Source organism: Ovis canadensis, chromosome 13 (genome assembly GCF_042477335.2).
Source record: "Ovis canadensis isolate MfBH-ARS-UI-01 breed Bighorn chromosome 13, ARS-UI_OviCan_v2, whole genome shotgun sequence".
Lineage (NCBI taxonomy): Eukaryota > Metazoa > Chordata > Mammalia > Artiodactyla > Bovidae > Ovis > Ovis canadensis.
The window spans coordinates 42,954,326-42,981,697 of NC_091257.1; the positions used below are offsets into that span (position 1 = coordinate 42,954,326).

At 40.2% G+C, this 27,372-nt stretch overlaps 1 protein-coding gene across 2 annotated transcripts in view; it reads left to right on the plus strand.

Annotated features, from left to right (window-relative positions):
- Window positions 1–2,814: 2,814 nt before the first annotated feature.
- PRPF18 (pre-mRNA processing factor 18) overlaps window positions 2,815–27,372 on the plus strand; it is a 61,015-nt gene continuing 36,457 nt past the window's right edge. Inside the window, exons 1-5 of one of the 2 annotated variants that reach the window (XM_069547517.1) lie at window positions 2,815–3,094; window positions 21,540–21,617; window positions 21,733–21,759; window positions 24,288–24,392; window positions 27,241–27,354. In XM_069547517.1, the coding sequence (XP_069403618.1) occupies window positions 3,029–3,094; window positions 21,540–21,617; window positions 21,733–21,759; window positions 24,288–24,392; window positions 27,241–27,354 (390 nt within the window). In that variant the 5' untranslated portion in view covers window positions 2,815–3,028. The remainder of the gene's footprint in view (window positions 3,095–21,539; window positions 21,618–21,732; window positions 21,760–24,287; window positions 24,393–27,240; window positions 27,355–27,372) is intronic. The other variant, XM_069547518.1, reaches the window with a different exon arrangement.

Below are 27,372 nucleotides of genomic sequence, written 5' to 3' on the forward strand. Positions count from 1 at the left end.
ATCATTTATAAACCCTAAACAGGAATAGGCTAATAAATTATTATTTGCTTATTGAACTATAAGTGACTCAGGAAACAAATCCATGTAAAAATGTGCCCATGTTTAATGATTCAAGACCATTTTTTTTTTTTTTGGTGAAAGTTTTCAAAAGCCCTAAAAATTAGCAAAGCATCTTAGCTCAGACACTGAATTAACTTTCTATGTTGATTTATTTCTGGCAAAAGTCAGATATCTTTTAAAGGAAATATAACCAACACATACACGTATACAGTAAAACTACTTTGTAAATTGAAACAATTCTCTATCATCTTTTATTTTGCTAAACCATCTCACCCATTAATGAATTGACTGAACTGAATATCTCTTTCCTTTTTTGACTGGGGAAAAGTAGTATGTCTAATATTGTTCAGTTATAACTTAACTAGAAACTTAAACAGAGCTTCAGTGGCATAAAACCAAAAATAAATGTAAACAGTTTTTAGGGTCTTTTAAAAATTAAAATCTCTGACATAATTTCCCTCCAATTTAATTTGTCTTCTTGAGAAGCCATTAAAAATTTTTTTCAATTACATCTTTAATCATCTCACTGAAAATTTTCATTGCTGAACACATGACCAAAGAGATTATCTCAGTTTGCTGGGTAAGAGAGTTCCAGAAAAACATCTATTTCTGCTTTATTGACTATGCCAAAGCCTTTGATGTGTGGATCACAATAAACTGGAAAATTCTGAAAGACATGAGAATACCAGACCACCTGACCTGCCTCTTGAGAAACCTATATGCAGGTCAGGAAGCAACAGTTAGAACTGGACATGAAACAACAGACTGGTTCCAAATAGGAAAAGGAGTATGTCAAGGCTGTATATTGTCACCCTGCTTATTTAACTTCTATGCAGAGTACATCATTAGAAACACTGGGCTGGAAGAAGCACAAGCTGGAATCAGGATTGCTGGGAGAAATATCAATCACCCCAGATATGCAGATGACACCACCCTGATGGCAGAAAGTGAAGAGGAACTAAAAAGCCTCTTGATGAAAGTGAAGAAAAAGCACCGAAGAATTGATGCTTTTGAACTGTGGTGCTGGAGAAGACTCTTGAGAGTCCCTTGGACTGCAAGGAGATCCAACCAGATCAGTCCTGGGTGTTCATTGGAAGGACTGATGCTAGAGCTGAAGCTCCAATACTTTGGCCATCTCATGCGAAGAGTTGACTCATTGGAAAAGCCTCTGATGCTGGGAGGGACTGGGGGCAGGAGGAGAAGGGGACGACAGATGAGATGGCTGGATGGCATCACCGAACTGAACTGAAATGTTCAATTATCGCTAAGATATACGAGCAATCTACAACTCAGGGAGGAGGGATATATTTACTTCTGAAATTCAGTTCAATTCAGTTCAGTTCAGTTCAGTTCAGTCGCTCAGTCGTGTCCAACTCTTTGCGACCCCACGAATTGCAGCACGCCAGGCCTCCCTGTCCATCACCATCTCCTGGAGTTCACTCAGACTCACGTCCATCAAGTCCGTGATGCCATCCAGCCAATCTCATCCTGGGTCATCCCCTACTCCTCCTGCCCCCAATCTCTCCCAGCATCAGAGTCTTTTCCAATGAGTCAACTCTTCACATGAGGTGGCCAAAGTACTGGAGTTTCAGCTTTAGCATCATTCCTTCCAAAGAAATCCCAGGGCTGATCTCCTTGAGAATGGACTGGTTGGATCTCCTTGCAGTCCAAGGGACCCTCAAGAGTCTTCTCCAACACCACAGTTCAAAAGCATCAATTCTTCGGCGCTCAGCCTTCTTCACAGTCCAACTCTCACATCCATACATGACCACAGGAAAAACCAGTGCCTTGAGCAGATGGACCTTAGTCGGCAAAGTAATGTCTCTGCTTTTGAATATGCTATCTAGGTTGGTCATAACTTTTCTTCCAAGGAGTAAGCGTCTTTTAATTTCATGGCTGCAGTCACCATCTGCAGTGATTTTGGAGCCCAAAAGAGTCTGACACTGTTTCTACTGTTTCCCCATCTATTTCCTCATCTATTTCCTATGAAGCGATGGGACCAGATGCCATGATCTTTATTTTCTGAATGTTGAGCTTTAAGCCAACTTTTTCACTCTCCTCTTTCACTTTCATCAAGAGGCTTTTTAGTTCCTCTTCACTTTCTGCCATAAGGGTGGTGTCATCTGCATATCTGAGGTTATTGATATTTCTCCCGCCAACCTTGATTCCAGCTTGTATTTCTTCCAGCCCAGCGTTTCTCATGATGTACTCTGCATAGAAGTTAAATAAGCAGGGTGACAGTATACAGCCTTGACGTACTCCTTTTCCTATTTGAAACCAGTCTGTTGTTCCATGTCCAGTTCTAACTGTTGCTTCCGAAATTACTTAAATGAATATACTGTAATTGTCCAAGTTTCCAGGTAGTTTCACCGGCCAGCAACGAACACCTTTTACTCTATACTTATGAGTTAGTATTATTGTTCTAGGTTTTCTCACTTGAGTACATCAATTTTGGCACGCAGGTAGCTTCAGGAACTCCAAAGTGAGATTCTCGTGTAGTCGGTAAAGATCTGACTTCAGAAATCATAAATGAAGTGTTCCGCTATGAAGCTTTTGCACCTCAAGTAGCAGGTACAAAAAGGTATAACCTTTATCTTCTTTTAAAACTGAAGTATAGTTGACATAGGTATATAACATTTTTTTAAAATGCAGCTTCCATTTAGAACACTCTTGTTCATATTTTCCACGTTCGTATCACCACGGAAACTTAGGCACGCTGTCAGAGAGGGCCGCCAGGGGGCGCCAGCCCTCGGCGACTACGTAAACAGTAGGAGCCCTGCAGCGCTCTGTCCCCTCCTCTCGCTCACCTCAGCTTCCGCCGGAAGCCGTCCTGTCAGTTGTTGTCCTCCGGTATTTGGGCTGGGTGTGTGTAAGTAGGTTAGCCGCGGCTGGCTGGGTGAAAAGTCTTGGTCCAGGGAGCTGGAGAAGGAGAAAGAAAGCTCGAGACAGCCTCAACCCGGACAGCAAGATGGACGTTTTGAAATCGGAGATCCTCCGGAAGCGGCAGCTGGTGGAGGACAGGAACCTGTTGGTGGTGAGAAGCCTTGAGGTCGTGGGCGTTGGCGACGGAGGAGCTGAGTGTCTGCGTCGGGGAGGGCCTGGGGAGAGGGGAACGGTGCTGAGAGGGTCCTTGCTGGGTGGGGCTCAGCCAGGACCCCGCCGCGGCCCCAGAGAGCCAGCAGCTAGACCCACTGTGCCCTTGGCACTCACTCGGGAGCCTTTGGGATGGAAGTGTGGGAACTGCAGGAAAACCCGAGACTGGCAGTTCTCTTTCCCCCTGCTGTCCCTCACGCCCATTCCCGTCTGTCGGTATTTTTCGGACCGCCCCAGTCCTTCAGGTCTTACACTTCTGTCGTTTTTCGAAGGCTTTGCACTTTATGTGTACTTCCTGCTTTGTTGCACAGGATACTAAAAAGATGTGGTTAAGGACCACGACTTAGTAAAATCAATAATTTTACAACTTCAAGGAGGTGGTTAAGTGAAACTGCCCTCACTCCATCAGTGCTCAGCATGTTCGAATCTGACAGCCGGTACAGTTTAGTGCTGTTGTCTTGATGGTTGTGAAGTCTTCAGGAGACTCCCTTTTCACTCTCAGTGAAATGTAACAGAGTGAACGGGTAAATAATACCTGAGTACTGAGGATAGTTTTGACCTCAGGTACCCTCTTAGAGGGTCTTAACAACCCCAGGGACTCTTGTGGACTACGCCACTGTGAGAACACCTGACTTAAGTATTTGATGTAGTGTAAGTTGGGATTGTTAGCTTGGCAGATGGAGGTTTCATAATCATGGAAACTTTAAGAAATAATTAAGAAAGTGGAGCTAATTAAATAGACTTATTTAGCAAATGGTGTGGGGCAGAGCTTGTTCATATTTGTAACTTGGTATTTTCATCTCTTAACTGGGGGCCTTTTACCTTTGATGAGTGGTTTCTCGAGTATTTGAAAAAGCTTATTTAGGTGTTGGAATGCACAGTGGGTGTTAGAAAGGGCCAGGTGTTGAAGTACAAAATATTTTGGGGGAAAATGGAATCAGGAAAAGCTCAGCGCATTCTCAGGGTTTACAACATGCATGTTTGCATAATCAAGTTCTTTGTCTTGGAAATAGACCAACCTTTAAAAATGATTAATTATAAACACTGATTCTACATAATTGTTCTTAATTTATCATCATGTATAAACTTTTTCTGGTATGTCTTTAATTTTGTAATTTGATAGTTGATTTAATTACTCAGATATCCCTGGCCAGGAGGTAAGATTGATTTCCCAGTTAGGGCCAGCAAAGGGACATACATGAGATGGGGATTAAAATACTGAAAGTCATAGTTCCAGTAATAGTAATCTGCAAGGCAGTATGCAGAAGGCTTCATATCTGATAGCTTGTTTAATTTGTACATCAATTCCATAAAGTTACTTGTTGCTCTCATTCACAGATGAGGAAATGGAAACTAACAGAAGCTAGGTTGATTTACAGACTGACATAGCACTGCATAGCTAGCAAGAGCGAGAGCCTGAATTGGACTCCTCCTCTTCCACTCTAAAGCTTACATCCTTAACCACTGCAGACCAGCTGTTTATCTTCACCTGTGAACATAGAACTGGTGTTCATAGGGTTAATCTAAGAATTAAATTACTTTAAATTAACATGCACAATTTGTGTTTTTCAAAGCACCATAGTATGCTTTCTCATTTGAGCTTTACAGCAACTCTGCTTGGTATATAGGGCAGTTAGTATGTGCTTTCCACGGATGATGAAGCTGAGGGTTGCATGATTTTCTCCTGGCTCTGGGGTGGATCTCAGTCCCCACTGCGTGGGTGAGTTCTCCTGCATAACATAGGGCAGTATGTATAGTGAAAGTTGCTCAGTGGAGTCAGACTCTTTGCGACCCCATGGACTATATAGTCCATGGAATTCTCCAGGCCAGAATACTGGAGTGGGTAGCCTTTCCCTTCTCCAAAGGATCTTTCCCACCCAGGGAATCGAACCCAGGTCTTCTGCATTGCAGGTGGATTCTTTACCAGCTGAGCCACAAGGGAAGCCCAGGAACACTGGAGTGGGTGGCCTGTTCCTTCTGTAGATCTTCCTGACCCAGGAATTGAACTGAGACCTGCTGCATTGCAGGCGGATTCTTTACCCACTGAGCTATGAGGGAAGCCCGGACTGGACTTTTTCTTTTTAATGCCTGGGGAGACGTCATTTGCTTTGCCGCCATATAATTTTATATGGAATTGTTTGCTTTGTAGCTTTTATCTTTCTATATCATAGTGTCTGTCAGTAACTTTCAAACTTTCCACCACCCCAGCCATAGTAAGAAATAAATCTATATTTCGATCTGATATGTATGAAAAAAGTTTCATGCAACATTTCTTAAGTACATGTGATTCTATCATACATCTCTTTGTTTTAATCCATTGTCCTGTTTCATTTTTTAAACAATTTCTGGTCGCGGGCCAGTGAATCCTTTTCACTACCCTTTCTGTAGCTGGGAAATGCCCATTTCTGCTGTACTGTTTTTCCAGAAGCACCACCTCCTCTTTGGTCATTTTACAATGTAATGTTTAATTTCTGCTGTGACTTCTACAGCAAAGTTGTTGAGTTATATATGTTCTTCTTCATATTTTTTCTGTTATGGTTTATCATGGGATATTGACTACAGTCCTTTGTGCCATACAGTAGGACCTTGTTTATCCATCCTATATGGAGCTTGCTGTTACAGCTTTTTCTTTTTTAAATTAATTAATTAATTTTAAATTCTAGCAACATTTAGAATGTGCTGGGTCTTTGTTGCTGCGAGGGCTCTTTTGTAGTATTGCCAAGTGGAGTCTGCTCTCTAGTTGTAGTGCTTGGGTTTCTCATTTCGGTGGTTTCTCCTGTAGATTACGGGCTCTAGGCGTGAGGGCTTCAGTAGCTGCGACTTCTGGGCTCTAGAACTCGGGCTCAGTGGGCTCTGTTGCTCCTTGGCATGTGGGATCTTCCTGGATCAGGGATCAAACCCGTGTCTCCTGCATTGACAGGTGGATTCTTCACCACTGAGCCATCAGGGAAGCCCCTCAGCTTTTTCTTATTCGTCAGTAGTTGGATATAGTAAATACTTAGCTTGTGAGCGCCCCGTTGTCAGAACTGGAGGAGCTTCTAAAGCGGCCTCCTGTCCCCTGTGTTCAGTGCTCTGCCAGGTGTAACTACTTGGAGGTAAATTCGGCCTCCCGGTTGCTAAAATGCCAGTGCTTTGGAGCCCTGGTGTTGGTGAGTCTTCATTTAATGCAAAGCCTCATTCACGTGGAAAGCCAGGCCACTACAGCACTCAGTGGGGCTTAATTAGCAGTTTTATTAGTTGCAGTTTGGAAGATGGACTTTGTGTAGAATTTTAGCTTTGTTTTTTCCCAGTATTTGTTGAATGTTTCCTCTGTGCAGGTGCTACACTGTGCCACAGAGGATTTTTTTTTTCAATAATGCTTGATCCTTTAAGGAATCCACTTTCAGTTTTATAAAGAGAAGCCATCAGCCAATAAATCCCTCACCTTTCTCCTGTGAAAGTGGATGAGGTATTGGCTGTATATTGGGTCACACCTTCCACTTACATGTTGGAGCCCAACTCTTATCTTCATTAGCATCATCAGAACCTAAATATCACTTGTCTCCTTTCCTCCTGTGTCTTAATCTCTCTGCTGGCTTATCGCCAGCAGCACTGAAACGTACATGGTGTATGTATGTATGTTTCAGTGCTATATGTATGTTTTAACAAACATACATACATCTCCTTTTATTGTTTGTTTAACACAACTGTTATCAAAAATAAAATCAGAAAAAAACCCACACAGCTGTCCTTTTTCTTTACAGCCAAGCTTCTTAAATTCTATTTCTCACTTACTCCTTAACCTGATTTCCGCCCTGGCAGTTACACTGTATCCGTCCTAATCAGGGGCCGCAGTGACTGCCGTGGTTTCTTAACCTCAAGAGCATTTGTACTAGACTGGTCCACTTTCTCCAATCTTCCCTTGGCCTCTTACCCCACAGTGTCCTGCATTTGCGTCTACTTTTCAAGCTACTTATTTCTGATCTCCTTTAGAGGCTTCTCTTTTGTTGTTGTTTTTTTAGTGTTTGGTTTTTATTCGTTAAATGTTGGTTTTCCTTAAAGTTTAGGCCTTGGCTACTTCACAGTGAAAATTCTCATATATATGCATACATATATGTATGCATATATATTTACTTTTCTTGGCTGGGCTGCATGACATGTGGGGTCTTGGTTCCCCGGCCAGGGTTGAACCCGCACTTCTTGCATTGAAAGCACAGAATCTTAACCACTGGACCACCAGGGAAGTCCCTCCAAGTTCTCTTATTTGAATTTCATATTCCCCTTCAGATTTCAGTTACCATCTGTATCAGAGGTTCTTAAGTGGAGCCTTTGGATGGACTTCGCAGTACCCATCAGCTCTTTGAAATATGAGAAAAAGTTTCAGTTCAGTTCAGTCACTCAGTCATGTCCATCTCTTTGTAATCCCATGAACCGCAGCACGCCAGGCCTCCCTGTCCATCACCAACTCCCAGAGTCCACCCAAACCCATGTCCATTGAGTCGGTGATGCCATCCAACATCTCATCCTCTATCATCCCCTTCTCCTCCTGCCTTCAATCTATCCCAGCTTCAGTGTCTTTTCCAATGAGTCAGCTCTTCGCATCAGGTGGCCAGAGTATTGGAGTTTCAGCTTCACTATCAGTCCTTCCAATGAACACCCAGGACTGATCTCCTTTAGGATGGACTGGTTGGATCTCCTTGCAGTCCAAGGGACTCTCAAGAGTTTTCTCCAACACCACAGCATCAATTCTTCGGCACTCAGCCTTCTTCACAGTCCAATTCTCACATCCATACATGACCACTGGAAAAGCCATAGCCTTCACTAGACGGACCTTTGTTGACAAAGTAATGTCTCTGCTTTTTAATATGCTGTCTAGGTTGGTCATAACTTTCCTTCCATGGAGTAAGCGTCTTTTAATTTCATGGCTGCAATCACCATCTCAGGGACTTTGGAGCCCCCCAAAATAGTCAGCCACTGTTTCCCCATCTATTTGCCATGAAGTGATGGGACTGGATGCCATGATCTTAGTTTTCTGAATGTTAAGCTTTAAGCTCCTCTTTCACTTTCATCAAGAGGCTTTTTAGTTCTTCACTTTCTGCCATAAGGGTGGTGTCATCTGCATATCTGAGGTTATTGATATTTCTCCTGGCAACCTTGATTCCAGCTTGTGCTTCTTCCAGCCCAGTGTTTCTCATGATGTACTCTGCATAGAAGTTAAATAAGCAGGGAGACAATATCCAGCCTTGATGTACTCCTTTTCCTATTTGGAACAAGTCTGTTGGTCCATGTCCAGTTCTAACTGTTGCTTCCTGACCTGCATATAGGTTTCTCAAGAGGCAGGTCAGGTGGTCTGGTATTTCCATCTCTTTCAGAATTGTCCACAGTTTATTGTGATCCACACAGTCAAAGGCTTTGGCATAGTCAATAAAGCAGAAGTAGATGTTTTTTCTGGAATTCTCTTGCTTTTCTGATGATCCAGTGAATGTTGGCAATTTGATCTCTGGTTCCTCTGCCTTTTCTAAAACCAGCTTGAACGTCTGAAAGTTCATGGTTCATGTATTGCTGAATCCTGGCTTGGAGAATTTTGAGCATTACTTTACTAGCACGTGAGATGAGTGCAATTGTGTGGTAGTTTGAGCATTCTTTGGCATTGCCTTTCTTTGGGATTGGAATGAAAACTGACCTTGTCTAGTCCTGTGGCCACTGCTGAGTTTTCCCAATTTGCTGGCATATTGAGTGCAGCACTTTCACAGCATCATCTTTCAGGATTTGAAATAGCTCCACTGGAATTCCATCACCTCCACTAGCTTTGTTCGTAGTGATGCTTCCTAAGGCCCACTTGACTTCACATTCCAGGATGTCTGGCTCTAGGTGAGTGATCACACCATTGTGATTATCTGGGTCATGAAGATCTTTTTTGCATAGTTCTTCTGTGTATTCTTGCCACCTCTTCTTAGTATCTTCTGCTTCTGTTGGGTGCATGCCATTTCTGGTATGGTATATAAATAAAAAGTTTAGCATGTATATATATCTATGACCCCACGTCCCCTCCTCCTGTTGATTATATTATTAAAGGGATCTTTGACTCAAAAAGGTCAAGAACTGGTCCTTTCTGGGCTGGTGAACATCTCTGTGCCCATTAATCCCTAGCCCCAGGCAGCTGTCCTAACTCTCCTGACCCTTCTTCATTTATTCCAGTCCTTCAACTTGCCTTTATTCACACTTTCCCTTCATTCTCACAGTCTTCTATAAAACTCTCCAACACCTTTCTCTGTTTAGCGCTTGGTGAGGAGCCTTTCACAGATTTTTTGGTACAGTCAGAAAACAACATGGAAGGGAATTTGTCATGTTGGTACCATGTCTTGACATCTCCTGCAAAGAATTTTTTTCTCAGAACTTCACTGTGAAAGCTTTTAAATGTACAGAACACTCAAAATAATTGTACTGTGAACACCCATATGCCTGCCATTTAGATTTGCAGTTAAACCTGCGATTAACATTTTAATATATTTGCTTTATTCTTTGACTGTCCATCTGTCCATCATTGTATATCCATTCGTCAATCCATCTAGCAGTGCAGAAACTGCTTTTACCTCAGGACAGTAAAACAGGCAGACCATTTTAGAATAGTGGAAGGCAGCTGTTCCACACTTTGACAAGAGACACAGGCTAGGTCGTTACCGTTTCACCTAAAACAGATGAACCATAAAAACCTGGGAAACCGCTTGAAATGACCAAAGATGGCTCTTTAGATGAGTGTTTTCCAGCTGCTTACAGGGTCCTGAAGCCAAGGTACTGATCTTGATGCATTTCAGATTAATTTACAGGCATTGTTAAACTTTACCCTTAAATATATATAATTGCCAGAATATAAGTTGACAGGTTTTTCATCGACTAGTGTTCAGTGTTTGTCTATACATATGAAGAAATACACAAATCGTAAGTGTCCCACTCAGTGATTTTCGATAAATGCATACGCATCTGTGTGACCCTGTGTGTATCAAGGTACAGAATATTGTGTTCATTCCATCTTGCAGTCAGCCTCTACCATCCCCAGAAGCAACTGCTGCTTCCATTTCTTTCCACCATCCATTGGCTTTGCCTGCCCTGCTGCTAAGTCGCTTCAGTCATGTCCAACTCTGTGCAGCCCCATAGACAGAAGCCCTCCAGGCTCCCCCATCCCTGGGATTCTCCAGGCAAGAACACTGGAGTGGGTTGCCATTTCCTTCTCCAATGCATGAAAGTGAAGTTGCTCAGTTGTGTCCGACTCTTAGCAACCCCCTGGACTGCAGCCCACCAGGCTCCTCCGTCCATGGGATTTTCCAGGCAAGAGTATTGGAGTGGCGTGCCATTGCCTTCTCCATTGCCTGCCCTAGGACTTCGTGTAAATGAGATCATACTATGGGCTCTTATATGACCCACTTTGTTTAATCAGAATAATGTGAATTTTATTCGTGTTGTTGCGTGTGTCAGTTGTTTGTTCCTTTTATTGCTGAGAAGTATTGTTTTGCACAAATGTACCAGTCTGTTGATCTGTTACCCTGAGGATGGTCACCTGGGCTGTTTCTAGGATTTAGCTGTGGACCCTCTTGTGAAAGTCTTTTGTTTTTTTAAGTCACTGATTTGTTTTTGGCTGTGCTGGGTCTTTGTTGCACTTTCTCTAGTTGTGGCACATGGGCTTCTCATTTCAGTGGCTTCTCTTGTGGCAGAGCTCGGGCTCTTGGGTTCGCAGGCTTCAGTAGTTGTGGTGCATGGGCTTAGTCGTGCCACGGCCTGTGGGATGTTCCTGGACCAGGGATCGAACCTGTGTCCTCTGCATTGGCCCCTGGGACAATTCCCTGGAACACCAGGGAATCCCTGTGCAAGCCTTATGTTTTCATTTCTCGTAGGAAAATGCCGGGGAGTGGAATTGCTAGGTCATGGTGTTCGTTACATGTTTAGTTTTGTAGAAAGCCTAACCCTAACCCCAACCCCGCCCCCTCCTTCTGAAGCTCCGCCCTCCTTAAGCCCCACCCTTCCCGGCCTAAACCCCGCCCACTAATCAGAACTTTTCCCAGAGTGGTCGGACTGTGTCACACCTCCACCAGCAAAGTAAGACGGTTCAGATCTTGACATTGTGTCAGCAATTTGTGCTTCAGTCTAACTTCAGCCAATCTGGTGGATGTATTGTAATATCTCATTGTGGTTTTAGTATACATCTCCCTTATGATTAATATTAAGTAGATCTTGTGTGTTTTTCTATTTGTATGTCTTTTGTGATGTGGCTTAAAATTACTTGCATATTTTAAAATTGGGTTGGTTGGTTTATCCTTGGTAAGTTCAAGGAATTCTTTATATATATCATGGATATCACTCCTTTGTCAGTATGTATTGTGAATTTTCTAGACTGTGGGTTTTCTGTTCATCTTCTTAAAAGTTTTTAATTTTGATGATGTCCAGCTTATCGATTTTTCATGGTTAATGTTGACTGTATCCTATCTGGGAATATAAAATAGCGTAACCTATTGAGAAACAGTTTGGCAGTTTCTTAAAAGTAAAACATAGGCCTGCTGAGTGATTGAGCTATTCCACTCCTAAGCATTCACTCAAGAGAGTAAGGTATTCTCTTATAATATCTTCTGAAAGTTTTATGGTTTTATCTTTTACAAAAACAAAATTTTTTTGAATCAGTTTTTTGGTATGATGTGAGGCAGGGGTGTGATTTATTTTATTTGGATATCCATTTGTTCCAGCACCCTTTATTGGTAATGTTTTTCCTTTCCCTTTGGATGGTTTTGGTATCATCAAAAATCAGTAATAGTTTGTGTGGCTCTGTCCTGCTCTGCTCTCTTGTCCTAATCTGTTTGTTGATCTTTATGCCAGTGCCTCACTGTCTTGATTGCCGTTGCAGTTTGGTGAGTTGTAAAATCAGGCAGTGTAAATGCTAACACTCTGTTTAATTTTGTGTTTTTAATTGAAGTATAGTTGCTCTACTTATGTAAGTTCCAGGTATACAGTAGAGTGATTCACAATGGTAAAGGTCCTGTTCCACTTAAAGTCATTATAAAATACTGACTCTGTTCCCTGTGTTGTGCAGTATGTCCTTGGAGCTTATACGGAGTAGCTCGTACCTCTTACTCCCCGCCCCTATATTGCTCCTCCACCCTTTCCGCTGGTAACCACCAGTTTGTTCTCTACTGTATCTGTGAGTCTCCTTTTTCTTTTTTATATTCACTAGTTTGTTGTACTTTTTAGATTCCACATAAATTTGTTTTTCTCTGCCTGTTTTCACTTAGCACATGCCCTCCAAGTCCATCCATGTTGCTGCAGATGGCAAAATTTTGTTCTTTTTTATGACTAGGTAGTATTTTGTTGTGTGTATACGTACCACATCTTCTTTATCCATGTGCTTATTGGTGGACACTGAGGCTGCTTCCGTCTTGTGCTGCTTGCCTAAGCAGCTTTATTGGGGAATACTTGACACGCGCATGTTTAAGGTGCACAGCTTAGTGAGTTACGCCACGCCTGCACTGTGATGCTGTCCCCACAATGAGGAGCGTGAACATGTCTGCCTCCCCCCAGAGTTCCCTTGTGCCCCTGTGATCCTGCTTTCTTCCCCCTCCCTGGGCTCTACGTACCCTTCCACAGGCTGCTGTGGGTCCGCCTTCTGTTACTTAGATTGTACTTTCTAGAGTTTCATGCAGAGGTGTTTAATACAAGCTCTCTTGTCTGCTTCCTTTCATTCTAATTTTGAGATTCATTCATGCACTTATAGCAGGATTTCATTATTTTTGTTACTGAACAGTCTTCTACCGTTGTATGATTTTACCCCCAATTTGTTTGTTCATTAGCCTGTTGATAGACATTTGCGTTGTTTCCATTTTTTGGCTCTCATGATAAAGCTGCTGTGAACATTAGTGTACAGGTTTCTGTTTGGACATATACTTTGATTTCTCTTGAATAAATGCCTAGGAGTGAAATGGTTGGATAATACAGTAAGTGTATGTTTAACTTCTTCATTCAGGAGCCTGTGTAAGATTGGCGTTTATTTCTTACATACATTTTTGTCTAATTTTATATATGGTGATATGAAAAAAGTGAAAGTCATTCAGTCATGCCCAGCTCTTTGTGACCCCGTGGACTATAGAATCCATGGACTTCTCCAGGCCAGAATACTGGAGCGGGTAGCCTTCCCTTTCTCCAGGGATCTTCCCAACCCAGGGATTGAACCCAGATCTCCTGCTTTGCAGGTGGATTCTTTACTAGCTGAGCCACAAGGGAAGCACAAGTATATTGGAGTGGGTAGCCTATCCCTTGTCCTGCGAATCATCTTGACCCAGGAATTGAACAGGGGTCTCCTGCATTGCAGGTGGATGCTTTACCAACTGAGCTACCAGGGAAGCCCCCATATGGTGATACAAATATATATAATTATGAAGTACATAGAATTCATCTGTGCAAGGTAAATTTTGGTATAGTTTTCTACTTTGGACGGCATCATTGAGAAAACATATTGCCTAGCTAGCAGGATCCCTTGACAGTTTACAGTTCTTACACTTTGAAAAGTATTGTGTCTGTTTAAATTCTGTTTGGGTGCCCAACCATTGGGTTTGTTTCTCCATACTCTTTCAGGCTTATTTCCATTCTTCAGCAGGAAACTGACCCTGTCCCATGGTTCGTGATCTCTCACGTTCTGCTTTGGGTGTTCAGGCTGTGTATTTGTTAGCTCTCCAGTGTCTTTTTGTAGAACTCTTGATGATGTTTGTGTTTGATGTTCTTTTTTTGTAAACACTAAAAATCTTAAATCTGATGGAAGGAATGATGATTCTAATTAGTGAAATGGTGACAGTCATGTTGCATTTGGTTTTTAGTTTTGACTCTTCTTCATTAGTGTGGGCTGAAGGTTCAGGTGATGTGGTAGAAAAATTTGTTCTCTTTAGGCCTGGGAATCTCAGGTTTATAATCCAGACAGTACAACTTGGACAAAGCCCAAGAATAGCATGTGTGAAGCACCACGCAGGAATGAGGCTCTGTCTTTAAAAGAAGTGCTTTTTATGTATACCCTCTTCAACTTGTTTTTATAATCTGCCGGAGTGAGAGGTCCAGTGGAGAGTTCGAGTGCTTTAGGAGGGAACACACATTTACCTTCGGTTCACATGCTGTCTTAAAATCACTACCAGCCACTTCCAGGCTTGTGTTTGTAGGGCTGTGTTGTATATTCTGTCATTGAGTCAGCAAACGTAGAGTTCAAAGATTTGGAATATAGCTAGAAAGGAAACTAACTTTGTAAAAGGAGTTAACAAGTCCTCCGTGACAGAGGGCTCTTTAAGTTTGGGCACATCCTCTATCCTGCCCAAGTTACCTATAAAGGGGGATGTGTTACTAATCTTAGGTTTTGAAATACTGCAGTGTCAGTTGTGTCATGAATATATCTCCCCTAAGTTCGTTTGGTGTTTTCAGTGCGCCTTAGAAAATGTTTTAAACAGAAATCACCGCTTGATTCCTTTCCTTACAAACTGCTCTTTTGTTTCTAAACAAAAAGTGTGCAGGGTGATAGTGAAACCTGGCTGGGAGCCTTTTGTTTTGAACGACCTTCTTTTGCCCTGACGCGAAGGGTCACATAGTAAGAAGCAAAACACCTACATTTTTCTCAATATAACTTTTAAAAATGAGAAGCAAACTAGTTTTCAAAAATTAAATTTATTGTTAATAGATAACGCATTCAAATGATTCAAAATTCAAAACATACTGAAGGGTGAACAGTAAAAAGTGTCCTTCTTACCCATGTGCTCCAACGTCCAGTTCACCTCCTCCAAAGCAGCTAATATTGTCAACTTTGGGGTCTCCTGTAGTTATTTCATGCTTTAGAAGCAAATGTGAAGAAGCAAAGGTGTGTCTTTTCTCCTTTTTAAATAAAGATGGCAGCATATAGATTCTTTCTTCTGCACTTGCTTTTTTCATTTATAAAAGTATAGAAACGACTTAATTAAAAAAAGAAAAACCTCCTTTAACAGAAATTGACAAAACCCTGAAACTGAAACAATAAATGAAGGAACTATAGGAACCAGTGTGGAAGTTACTGGAAAAAAGGAAATAATAAGTACAATAATTAGGTCAAATAATGCATTAGTATGTTCTAATAAATTGGCAAATCAAAGTGAAACAAATGACCAGAAAAACAAGAAATAGAAAATCTGAACAGACCAGTAAGGAAGAAATAAGAAAGGTGTCTGACAGCTGAGAGAAGGCAATTGAAAACAAAGAGAATTGCAGTTGATTTGAAGATCCTCAGATTAGCACCTTGCAAGTTAGTGATGAGCTCAAGGAATTTTTTGGTGGAGCATTAAGATGGACTCCTGTTGGTGGCCAGCTGCTCAGAGACCTGGCAGTGAGGAGATGGAGACAGACTTCAGTTCAGTCGCACAGTTGTGTCGGACTCTGCGACCCCATGGACTGCAGCACGCCAGGCCTCCCTGTCCATCACCAACTCCCAGAGTTTACTCAGACTCATGTTCATTGAGTCAGTGATGCCATCCAGCCATTTCATCCTCTGTCGTCTCCTTCTCCTCCCGCCCTCAATCTTTCCCAGCATCAGGGTCTTTTCCAGTGAGTCAGTTCTTTGCATCAGGTGGCCAAAGTATTGGAGTTTCAGCTTCAGCATCAGTCCTTGCAATGAATATTCAGGACTGATTTCCTTTGGAGACAGACTAGAGAACATTTTATGGTAGTTCTGCTGTAAATGGTGCTTAGCGTGATACCCAGCACAGGTAATGAATGTTTCCTTTAAGGTTGCAGAGTCTTGAGCCATATGTAAGTGATGATCATTTGCACCAGTAGAGAAATAAAAGGGGGAGATGCAGGAGAGAAAATAGATACTGAACTATGAGAAAGGCAGGAGGATTTGAGATCTGGAAGACAGGTAGAAGGGGTTGGCCTTAGACAGGACAAGGGTTTCCTCTTCCATTCTTAAATGAAGAAGGGGTCGGTGCTGGTAGGAATTCAGAGTTCTTGTTTGCTGGCTTCCCGTTTCTTTGTAGAGTGGCTTCATCATATGCTAAAAGTAACAGGAGACATAAAGGGCTTAGAGGTTTGAGAGAATGGAGAGTGAATAATGATCAGTGTAGACAATAGGGGAGGAAACTGGGTTAAATACACCAGGATCAGTGGGCAGCATTGGGACCCAAATGGCTTCCCAGCATTTAAGAGCTAGCGCAGGCCTGGAGAACGCCAGCAAGTGGACTTTTCTCAGACAGGACACTTTTGGTCTTAGAACACTTGTTGGTCTCTCTCACGTTCTTAATTACAAGTCCAGAGAGCTTTTGTTTGTGTACAATGTATTGTGTAGATCTCTACTCTATTAGAAATTAAAACTAAGGTATTAAAAACGTATATGTATATGCCATGTAGAAGTATAGTTAAGAAAAACCCATCGTGTTAGCATAAGTAACGCATTTTTATAAAAACTGTTTTCTAAAACAGTAGAAGTTTATTGAGAAGAATGGCATGTTTTATGTTTTGCCAGTCTCCCCAACTGTATTAGTAGACAAATGGATCTTCCTGTTTCTTTTTTTCAGCCTGTTGCAGTATGTTGTTTTTATTCAAGTAGCTGAATAAAATTCATCTTGAGAAGGAGACGTAGTTAGAAAAGGGAGTATTTTAATAACCTTTTCAGTAATTGTGGATATTTTTCTTTGATATTATACCAGAACTGGTAACCAAAAGTGGTGAGTTTCTTAAAAATTCCATTCTGTTCAATCGCTCAGTTGTGTCCGACTCTTTGCGACCCCATGGACTGCAGCACGCCAGGCCTCCCTGTCTATCACCAACTCCTGGAGTTTATCCAAACTCATCTCCATTGAGTCAGTGATGCCATCCAACCATCTCATCCTCTGTTGGCCCCTTCTCCAGCCTTCAATCTTTCCCAGCTTCAGGGTCTTTTCCTGTGAGTCAGCTCTTCGCATCAGCTGGCCAGAGTATTGGAGTTTCAGCTTCAGCATCAGTCTTTCCAATGAATATTCAGGACCGATCTCCTTTAGGATGGACTGGTTGGATCTCTTTGCAGCCCAAGGACTCTCAAGAGTCTTCTCTAACACCACAGTTCAAAAGCACCAATTCTTTGGCGCTCAGCTTTCTTTATAGTCCAACTCTCACATCCACACATGACTACTGGACTGCAAGGAGATCCAACCAGTCCATCCTAAAGGAGATCAGTCCTGGGTGTTCATTGGAAGGACTGATATTGAAGCTGAAACTCCAATACTTTGGCCACCTGATGCAAAGTGCTGACTCATTTGAAAAGACCCTGATGCTGGGAAGGATTGAGGGCACGAGGAGAAAGGGACAACAGAGGATGAGATGGTTGGATAGCATCACCAACTCAATGGACATGGGTTTGGGTGGACTCTGGGAGTTGGTGATGGAGAGGGAGGCCTGGCGTGCTGCAGTCCATGGGGTCGCAAAGAGTCGGACACAACTGAGCAACTGAACTGACTAGATGGGCCTTTGTTGGCAAAGTAATGTCTCTGCTTTTTAATATGCTGTCTAGGTTGGTCATAACTTTTCTTCCAAGGAGTAAGCATCTTTTAATTTCATGGCTTCAGTCACCGTCTGCAGTGATTTTGGAGCCCCCAAATATAAAGTCTGCCACTGTTTCCACTGTTTTCCCATCTATTTCCCATGAAGTGATGGGACTAGATGCCATGATCTTTGTTTTCTGAATGTTGAGCTTTAAGCCAACTTTTTCACTCTCCTCTTTCACTTTCATCAAGAGGCTCTTTAGTTCATCTTCATTTTCTGCCATAAGGGTGGTGTCATCTGCATATCTGAGGTTATTGATATTTCTCCCGACAATTTTGATTCCAGTTTGTGGTTAATCCAGCCCAGCATTTCTCATGATGTACTCTGCATATAAGTTAAATAAGCAGGGTGACAATATACAGCCTTGATATACTCCTTTTCCTATTTGGAGCCAGTCTGTTGGTTATCTGAGAGTGAGTTCTGACCTGTATCAGTGGACCTTTCTTATATTAGCGTCTGTTGATTCGGTCTGTTCTAGACCTGTTGTGTGTTCTGGTCTGCTCTTCTCCTAGATCTTTTGCCTGTGCATGGTTTTGTAACATCTTGCCTTTGTGACATCGTGAGTTTCTCAGCTGTGCTGAGTTATGCCGATCTTCTAAATGTTGATTTTCCCATTAGACAGTATTTTAACAGTCACATTTGTTAATATCACCACTGATTTCATCAGTGGAACCTTTATGTGTCAGGAAGCCAGCAAGTTCACAGTGAAGGATACCGCTTTTCTACCATTCTCATTTTCCCTTGACAGGTGGACTTTCATCATAGACAACAAATACTGTCATTGTTTTCCTTTAGGTGACAGGGTTGCTTTGTTTAGTTTCGAGAAAATGTTTGCCAAAAATGCAAGTCTGAATAATCAACCAGTTGCCCAAGTGTTTTTCTTTGAGAGGGCTCTCCTACTTCATTATGTAGTGGAAGTGCTTCATATGCTTCATTTCCTTTCATTTCATCATACCAAGTGTTAAAGGGCCACGTACTTAAGGGTTAAGATTTAGTAAAATTGTTCTTTATCAAAACATTCTTCAGAGAAACTGGCCTTTTTATTTTCTGGCAAGAGCATGGTGGTGAGGAATACAAGCGACTACTGATACACCAACAATGTTTATGCCAAGGTTCTAGTAGTTTTCTTCACCATTGCTTTTGTACCATCAGTGCAGATCTGAGCATAATGAAAAGGGCAGTGGGGTGGGGCACATAACGTCTTAGTATTGGGTTGGCCAAAAAAATTTGTTCAGTTAGTGAATATGTTTTCTAATGAAGTTCTTGGTGAAAATGAAAAGTGTCTTTTATTTTTATATAAAATCGGATGAACTTTCATAACACTGCCCTACTTCACTAGCAGTAACCATAATAATACCTCAATAATACCTCCACACAGGTATTTAGCGCCTCATAGTTCCACAGCTCACTCAGGCAGTGATCATCAATGATGCTATACTCTGACAAGGAAGCGTAATGGTGAACAATGGAAAGATCAGGTTCCCACACCTGAACCCACTGCTCAAGCCTGGCACCAGTAAAACATCAAGGAAATACACAGCAAACCACTGTTTATCATGTGTAAAAATTCAGCTCAGTGTTATGAAAATGAATTTGACCTGTGCAGTCTCTGGAAGGGTCTTAGGGACCCCCAGAAGTCTACATTTTGGGAATGGATGTTCTAGGTTTAAGGTTTTGGTAGGTATGTTCACTGGAATTGACTCATGGTAGTAAAAGATTCCATAGTATAAAGGCTGGACCATGGTCCGCGGCCTGGGGAGTCCTGTTACTTTCTTCCTACATACCAGCTCTTTCTGAGAGGCTACCAGTCCATGTTGTCAATTCATTCATTTGAAATACGACCAGTATGTTCTATTATACATAGTCAAAAGGAACAATTTGCGATGCTGAAGTGCATTTTGGGTGTGAAAAACTGTAATGTGGAATACTGGATCAGCACAAAGGATTTAAGGACCAGAGGTCTTAGTCCTGTCTCTGTTATTCATGAGGCTTATTGAGTTCTGGGAATGTCACCTGACCTTTCTAACTCTCAGGTTTCGCACCTCTCCAGTGGGATTAATTTTATTTGCATCCACCTTTTCCAGAGTAGTTTTGATGTTCAGATGATGCCATCAGTTTCTTACACTGGGTAACGTCTTCCTGTTTATATCTGTAAAGTTGTGCTTGGGGTGCATCAGATAAGTCAGTAAATATTTATTGAGTTAATGAATGAACTTAGAAAAACCTGTTAATTTTAAGCTGTTAGTTTTTAATATATATACAAATAGAGTTGTATAATGAACTCCTGTCTACCTAACACATGTAGCTCTAGAAAATAAGGACATATCTTTATAGAACTAAGATCACACTCAACGAAATTAAAATTGGGTCCTTAATACTATGAAATACTCTTCTCATATTCAAATATCCCCAGTTGAATTAAAATACGTATAAATTAATATATGTTTTTACAGTTGGTTTCTTAAATCAAGTCTACACAAAAATCCAGTCATTGCATTTATTGTGACTCTTGGTTTCTTTTAGTGAAAACATTTTCTTTTCCCTCAGGTCCCCCACTTTTTAAATTCGTCAACCTGTTGAAGAAACTGGGGCTAGTTTTATGAAATGTGTTAGTGTTTGATTGCTTTCCTGTGGTATTTGAGCTTTTTCCTGTCTCCTTTACGTTTCTAGGAAGTTGTATGATCAGAGACTGATTTAGATTTTTGGGGAGGACATATTTAAGTGGTTTGCTGTGTACTTCCTAGATGTTTTACTGGTGCCAGGCTTGAGCAGTGGGTTCAGGTGTGGGAACCTGATCTTTCCGTTGTTCACCATCAAACTTCCTTGTCAGGGTATAGCATCATTGATGATCACTGCCTGAGTGAGCTTTGGAATTATGAGGCGCTAAATACCTGTGTGGAGGTATTATTGAGGTATTGTTATGGTTACTCCTTATGAAGTAGGGCGGTATCTTTATTTGAATTAAGTCATTAGTGAAATAGTATCTAAGAGGCAGAACTGCAGATAGTAACAAACCTGCAAATGAGGAACTGTATTTTTTACATTATAACTGACATAAAATATGACTTTCAAGTGTTGAACATAGTGATTTGATAGTTTTATACATTATGAAATGATCCAAGGGACTGCATTTTTAACAGAATAATTTTATGTATAGCATGGAAAGAACTAACCTTTTATCCCCTGCTACAGTAGGTTGAGTTTGTCTCTTAACATCATGTCATATTAAAACCAAATGCCTTTGAACCATTTTTTTACTAGAGAAGCTCTCCAAAACCATCCTATGTCCAGATTATTTTTTAAAATTGGTTAATACAAATACAGTTAACTAATCATTATAATAAGATTCCAGACGACAAAAAAGAATGTGGACATATCCTTGGAGCTCTCTTGGTAATGAGATTTAAAATGTCAGCTGAAGAGACCATAATTTTTGTTTGATTGGGTCTGTTAGGAGAAAAGAATTAAAGGATCACGTTTTATGTGGTTCACAATGAATCCATTTGTAGAAATTGAATTAAAACCCCAGGAAATTAAATCAAAACAATATTAACATTTGGTAAGTGGGATTGGTTCTTTCTCTGTGCTGTTGGATGATGTCTGTTAAAATGATGCTGCAAGAGAAATGTCTTCATGTTTAGACCAGGGTGGAGGACAGGTGGTGTGTTCAGGAAATCACTATAATCTCTGTGAGACCTAAAAAAACTTCATAGTTCTTGAAAAACTTTCACGGTTGTTGATCAAGAGACATGAAATTTGAACTTCTTTCTTCAGTAGGAAGAAACTTACTTGTATCTTCAATAGGAAAGTTAAAACTTCCATTATTATTAACTTTCTTCTTTCTTCAATAGGAAAATAAAAAATATTTCAAGCGTAGTGAACTTGCAAAAAAAGAAGAGGAAGCATATTTTGAAAGATGTGGCTACAAGGTATGAATGCCTGCTTTTATGTTAAATTATATATTTCTGAGTTTAAATTTATATAGCCATTGTTAAAGTAACAAAACAATTGATCTTTGTTCAATTTATCAATGTTATACATTAGCCTATAAATGAGAAGCCATCTGGAGAGGTATGATTTTGTTTTTCTTTTTTTTCTTTTAATCTTAAATTCAGGAAAATACATGCATGACCTTTGGCTTGGAATGGTTTGGCTTTTTGTGGACAGCATGAAGTGGCTTGAGATCAAAGCTTGAGTTTTTTCCTTTTAATTAAGTCCTGGATCCGATACTACCTCATTTTCATCACTACCACCACTCCTTTCCCCACCTCTCCCAATAAAAGTCCATTTGTAAAGGGTTCAAAACATTTTATCATTCAGCAGCAGTGGTATCAGCAGTGGTATTTCCCCTGCTTTCTCCTGAATATTTTAAGCCACTGTTTTATGTTTGCAATGTGAATCATCCCTTTTGGCCCTCAGTACTTCTACCTGAGATATAGCCATTTTATATGATAAGATATCACATTTCAAACACTGCTCACCCTACTGGATAGAAAATGTGATCTTGAAATATTAGAAATAAATGAGTTGTCTAGAAAACTTTGAATACTTTAGAAACATGACTAAAATTATCTTTGAGATTACCTAGTTAACAATGTATTGGGGTTTTTATTGGGAGGGGTTAAAGGTTACAAGGTGAAGTTGTGTTTAATTTATTTTGAAAGATGACTGATCTAGTCTGATTTTTTTAAACAAAGTTCAGAGGTTCTATTGAAATACTTTTAACAAATCATAAATTTGAAATCGACTCTTTGCTTGTGAAACATTGATTATACAATAATACTCTTGTGCATGTAATGGGGAAAGTTCTGGAAATTAATTTTATCTGGCATAGCATTTCTAGAAGAAAGCCCATGAAGAATTCAAATGGTATGTATATGGATTTGCTTTCATTTTGTACTTTTGGGAGACGGTAGGTGTTAAAACTGTAGTTGTATTTCTGATAGGTTTCTACAATATGAAAGTTTACATTGGTATTTTGATATTTCTCTTAAGTATGTTGATTTCATTTGCTTCTAGTGTAAGAAATTAAAATATGTGTTAAAACCATCTAAATGTCAAATAGATAGTCAGAAAGGATTCCCATTATTTGCTTGCTAGCATTGTCTAACTCACACTTAGAGTAAAACAAGAATCACTTACCTTTGGTTTAGTCCACTGACTCGGTTGCTTTCCCATATCCTTAGATTCGAACCTTTTTAACTTTTTGGTAAGGTTGGAAAATAAACAGTGACAGTTTTCCTTTGTTTACATTGCTCTTGCTATAACAGCAGTTCTTTCTTGCCAGTATAGAGGAAAGCACTGAAGCAAAATCATTGCTGTAAAGATACCGCTTGTGATGTTGAGTCCAGCTGACAGAATGTCTTAGGTCTTTTCCTTAAGGCTATTCACTGCCATTTTATAATTGAAAATGCTTTCCATCGTGAGATTTTGGGAGAAATACCTGTTTTTATGCTTAAAAAGAAAGCACAGGGTTTTCTTTCTGAAGCATATTTAATGTTTCCTTGTTGGTAGTAGTGAATATACAGCATGTTACTTTTATTCACTTATAAAAACTAGTTACCATTTATTGAGACTTGATGCTGATTTGGTTTGTGAAAATGGTGAAAGTTTAATTTATACTTACATTTTCTGTTATCACTATTAACGCTAATTAATATAACCTTTAACCTAAAGTGTGGAATCATCAAGTATAAAATTGTAACCATACAGCCTTTCTTAACTGAATGGTTTCCTTTAATGTTGATCTTCTTTGATTTTTTTTGGATTTTCTTTTGACATATTAGATTTGTCTTAGGGTCAACTGGAAAACCATGTTTCAGTATCTTTTTACAGACCATGCAGTGGGACTTATAAACTGCTGAACTCAATTTTCCTAAACTGTGACTTGGGAAGCTGACTCAAGAAAATGTTAGAAGAGATTTTTTTTCCCTGCAGGTTCATATGAACAACAGTGTCCAGTTTCATCTCCGTGTGCTATGAGTAGAGAGTGGCTGGTTTTCATTATTTTCCTTCATGGCTCAGTTCACGGGCAAGTTCTGTGGAGCACTGGGAAGTTTTTTTACACATCCAGCAATGATTGCTGTGCACTTGGAATATACCTTTCAAAAATCAGGATAGGAAAGAGCTTATGCTTGAGGCTTCACAGGTTTTTGTTATCAAGCAGTTCTTTTTTTTTTGGTGTTCATTTTAAATCTAGAGCAAGGATCAAATAACCCTGTAAGATGATTTTCTCAAAGAGGAGAAGCAAGCTGATTGTTTCCAAGAAGAAAGTAAAAATCTTGGAGTCTAGGGAGAAAGTGAGTCTAGATTTCAACCTTTAAGTTTTTGATTGTGGAAACCATTTTATTAATAACTTCTATTGCTCTTCTGTAGCAAGAATGCTTCCAGGGTGCACGCTCTCTCTTTGGGTGTCCCTGTGCTCTCTCAAGCATGTATGTCAATTATGAGCTGTTTGCTCAGAGGAACACTTGAAAAACCTTCAGTATGTTAAACATGTTTCATTTTGATAGATACGTAATGTATAGAATGGTACATGTTAAAATAAACCATATTGTATTTTAAAAGGAGAATTTCATTTCTTTTGGCTATTAATGTAGATACAGCCAAAAGATGAGGACCAGAAACCATTAACTTCATCGAATCCAGTATTAGAACTTGAACTGGCAGAGGAAAAATTACCCATGACTCTTTCTAGGCAAGAGGTAAGTTTATATATGAGTGCTTTGTTTAAAAAAAAAAATCTCCACAGGATTACATTCATCTCTAGTTCTAATAACTTTTATGTCATCATTTCCCATATAAAATGACTTACCTGACCAGCACAGTATTTTAGTTCAGTTTTCTTTATGAGGTTCTAAATTTCTGCTTTTCTTGATACTGTTGTCTTAAATAGTTTAAAAAATATCTTATGTCTTAAATTTTTTAAAGAATATATTCTTCTAAACTTTGATGGACATGGAGGCCTGGCGTGCTGCAATTCATGGGGTTGCACAGAGTCTGACACGACTGAGCGACTGAACTGAACTGAAACTTTAAAAACTAAACACATTCTAGTACTGCTAAGTCGCTTCAGTCGTGTCTGACTCTGTGCGACCCTGTAAGACGGCAGGCCACCAGGCTCCGCCTTCCCTGGGATTCTCCAGGCAAGAACACTGGAGTAGGTTGCCATTTCCTTCTCCAGTGCATAAAAGTGAAAAGTGAAAGTGATTCACTGAGTCGTGTCCAACTCTCAGCGACCCCCTGGACTGCAGCCCACCAGGCTCCTCCATCCATGGGATTTTCCAGGCAAGAGTACTGGAGTGGGGTGCCATTGCCTTCTCTGAAACTCATTCTAAATAAGTATAATTAAATGCATATATTTGAAATAATTATATTTAGATAATTTGTCAAAATTATTTAAAATAATATCATTTATGTATTAAGAGAAAGTAAGTTACAAAACAGTAAATTTTGTTGTTGTTCAGTTACTAAGTCTGTGCCCAACTCTTTGCAACTCCATGGTCTGTATCCTGCCAGGCTTCTCTGTCCTCCACTGTCTCCCAAGTTTGCTCAAATTCATATCTTTTGAGTCGGTGATGCTATCAAACTATCTCATCCTCTGCTGCCCTCTTCTCCTTTTGTCTTCAATCTTTCCCAGCATCAGCATCTTTTCCAGTGAGTTGGCTCTTCACATCAGGTAGCCAAAGTATTGGAGCTTCAGCTTCAGCATCAGTCCTTCTGATGAATATTCAGGGTTGATTTCCTTTTACTTTCTCTTAATATATCATTCTAAGTCAAAATATAGAAGTCTATATAATTTTTTTATGACTGCATAATTTCCCATAATATTTTAGAACTACTACTTTATTATTTTTAAAACCAATTCTTTGTTAATGGTCATTTAGATTGCCCCAGTATTTCCGTTTTATAGGTTATACTGAGATGAACATCCTTATACAGATGTCATTGCATGTGTAATAATATATGATTAGTTTCCTTTGGAAAATTTTCTGGAAATATGATTTCCGGAGTCTACTAAAGCCTATAGATAAATACATGTCTAACACTTTGGATATGAATTACGAGAGAGCTCTGTAAACACGTTCCACCAGTTCATACTCTAGCCTATAGGCTTTGTCCATACCCTGGTCAATATCAACTATTATTTTCCTTCAACAACAGCAAAATTTTAAGATATTCATGTGAAAAAAGAGTTAAGATTATATACACAAAGTACGCAATGAAATGAACTTTGAGCAGAACGAAATGTTCAGAGGAAAGGAGGGCTGACTCCAGAAGCTGTCATGTGAAGACTAGATGAAGGACTTTTGAATACTTGGCCTGAGGAGAGGAATATTAGAGATTTTTGAAAACAGATCCATTGACCACAGCTCTAGTTTTGAAAAAACATTGAGTATTCTGTCTTTTCATAAAGCTGAGATAATTGAAAGAAGTAGGTTTTCGTTTATCTTGAAAAGCATAGTATAGCTATCCAAAGATGAGGTGGGCTGCTCCATGAAGAGGTGTGATTCCTGTCATTCGTCAGACAGTGGCCTGAAGAAGGTGTTGTTGAGGTCATTTCTGCATTGATTGGAGATAGCACTGCTGCTGCTAAGTCACTTCAGTCGTGTCTGACTCTGTGCGACCCCATAGATGGCAGCCCACCAGGCTCCGCTGTCCCTGGGATTCTCCAGGCAAGAACACGAGTGGGCTGCCATTTCCTTCTCCAGTGCATGAAAGTGAAAAGTGAAAGTGAAGTCGCTCAGTCATGTCCGGCTCTTCGTGACCCCATGGACTGCAGCCCACCAGGCTCCTCTGTCCATGGGAGTTTCCAGGCAAGAGTACTGGAGTGGGCTGCCATTGCCTTCTCTGGGAGATAGCACTAGATGACGTCTAAGTTTTAGTTTCAGTTAACCCAGTGGAAGCCTTGCCAGTGGTTTCTAAGTGTGATACTATTTCAGTTCCCAGACTAAGTTCTTGGTAATTTTTTCTGATTACAGCTTATTTTCTTAATTATGATTTTATTAGTCCTTTTTATGAAATACAGCGTGTATACAGAGTGTGTGTAAAATGTGCAATACGGGGGACAATTGCAAAACAAAGCCGACACTCAGACAACCGTTACCAAAGTCAGGGAGGAATACTATCGCCCTCCAAAAGCCCTGCATGTGCCCCTCCACCCATTTGTAACTCACTTTCTTGTCTAAGGGACTAGTTTTGGGTTTTAATTTATAATTACAGTGCTTACCCTTGCCTGTCTGTGGTCATTGGCTTATCAACTGACTCCAGACTTTTTTTTTTTTCCTTCTGTATGAATGTTATCACTCCTTCCCATCTTAATGGTTTTCTTATGTTGCCTACTACACAAATTGGTCCTTTCTGTAACACTCACCAAATGACCTAAACCATTAGGGTTATTTAAGGTGTGACAGTAATTCAGTATATCTGTTTGTGGAAAACTAAAGAAAAAACAATATAACTTACTTTCGCATCTAATTTTCAAAGTAAGTGTTTAGTCTTCTAAAATAGAAATTACAATTCTTTCTTTCTTTCTTTCTTTCTTTTAAATAGGTTATCAGAAGATTGAGAGAAAGAGGAGAACCAATCAGACTATTTGGAGAAACAGATTATGATGCTTTTCAACGTTTAAGAAAAATAGAGATCCTCACACCGGAAGTTAACAAGGTAAGAAGACCAGAGCTA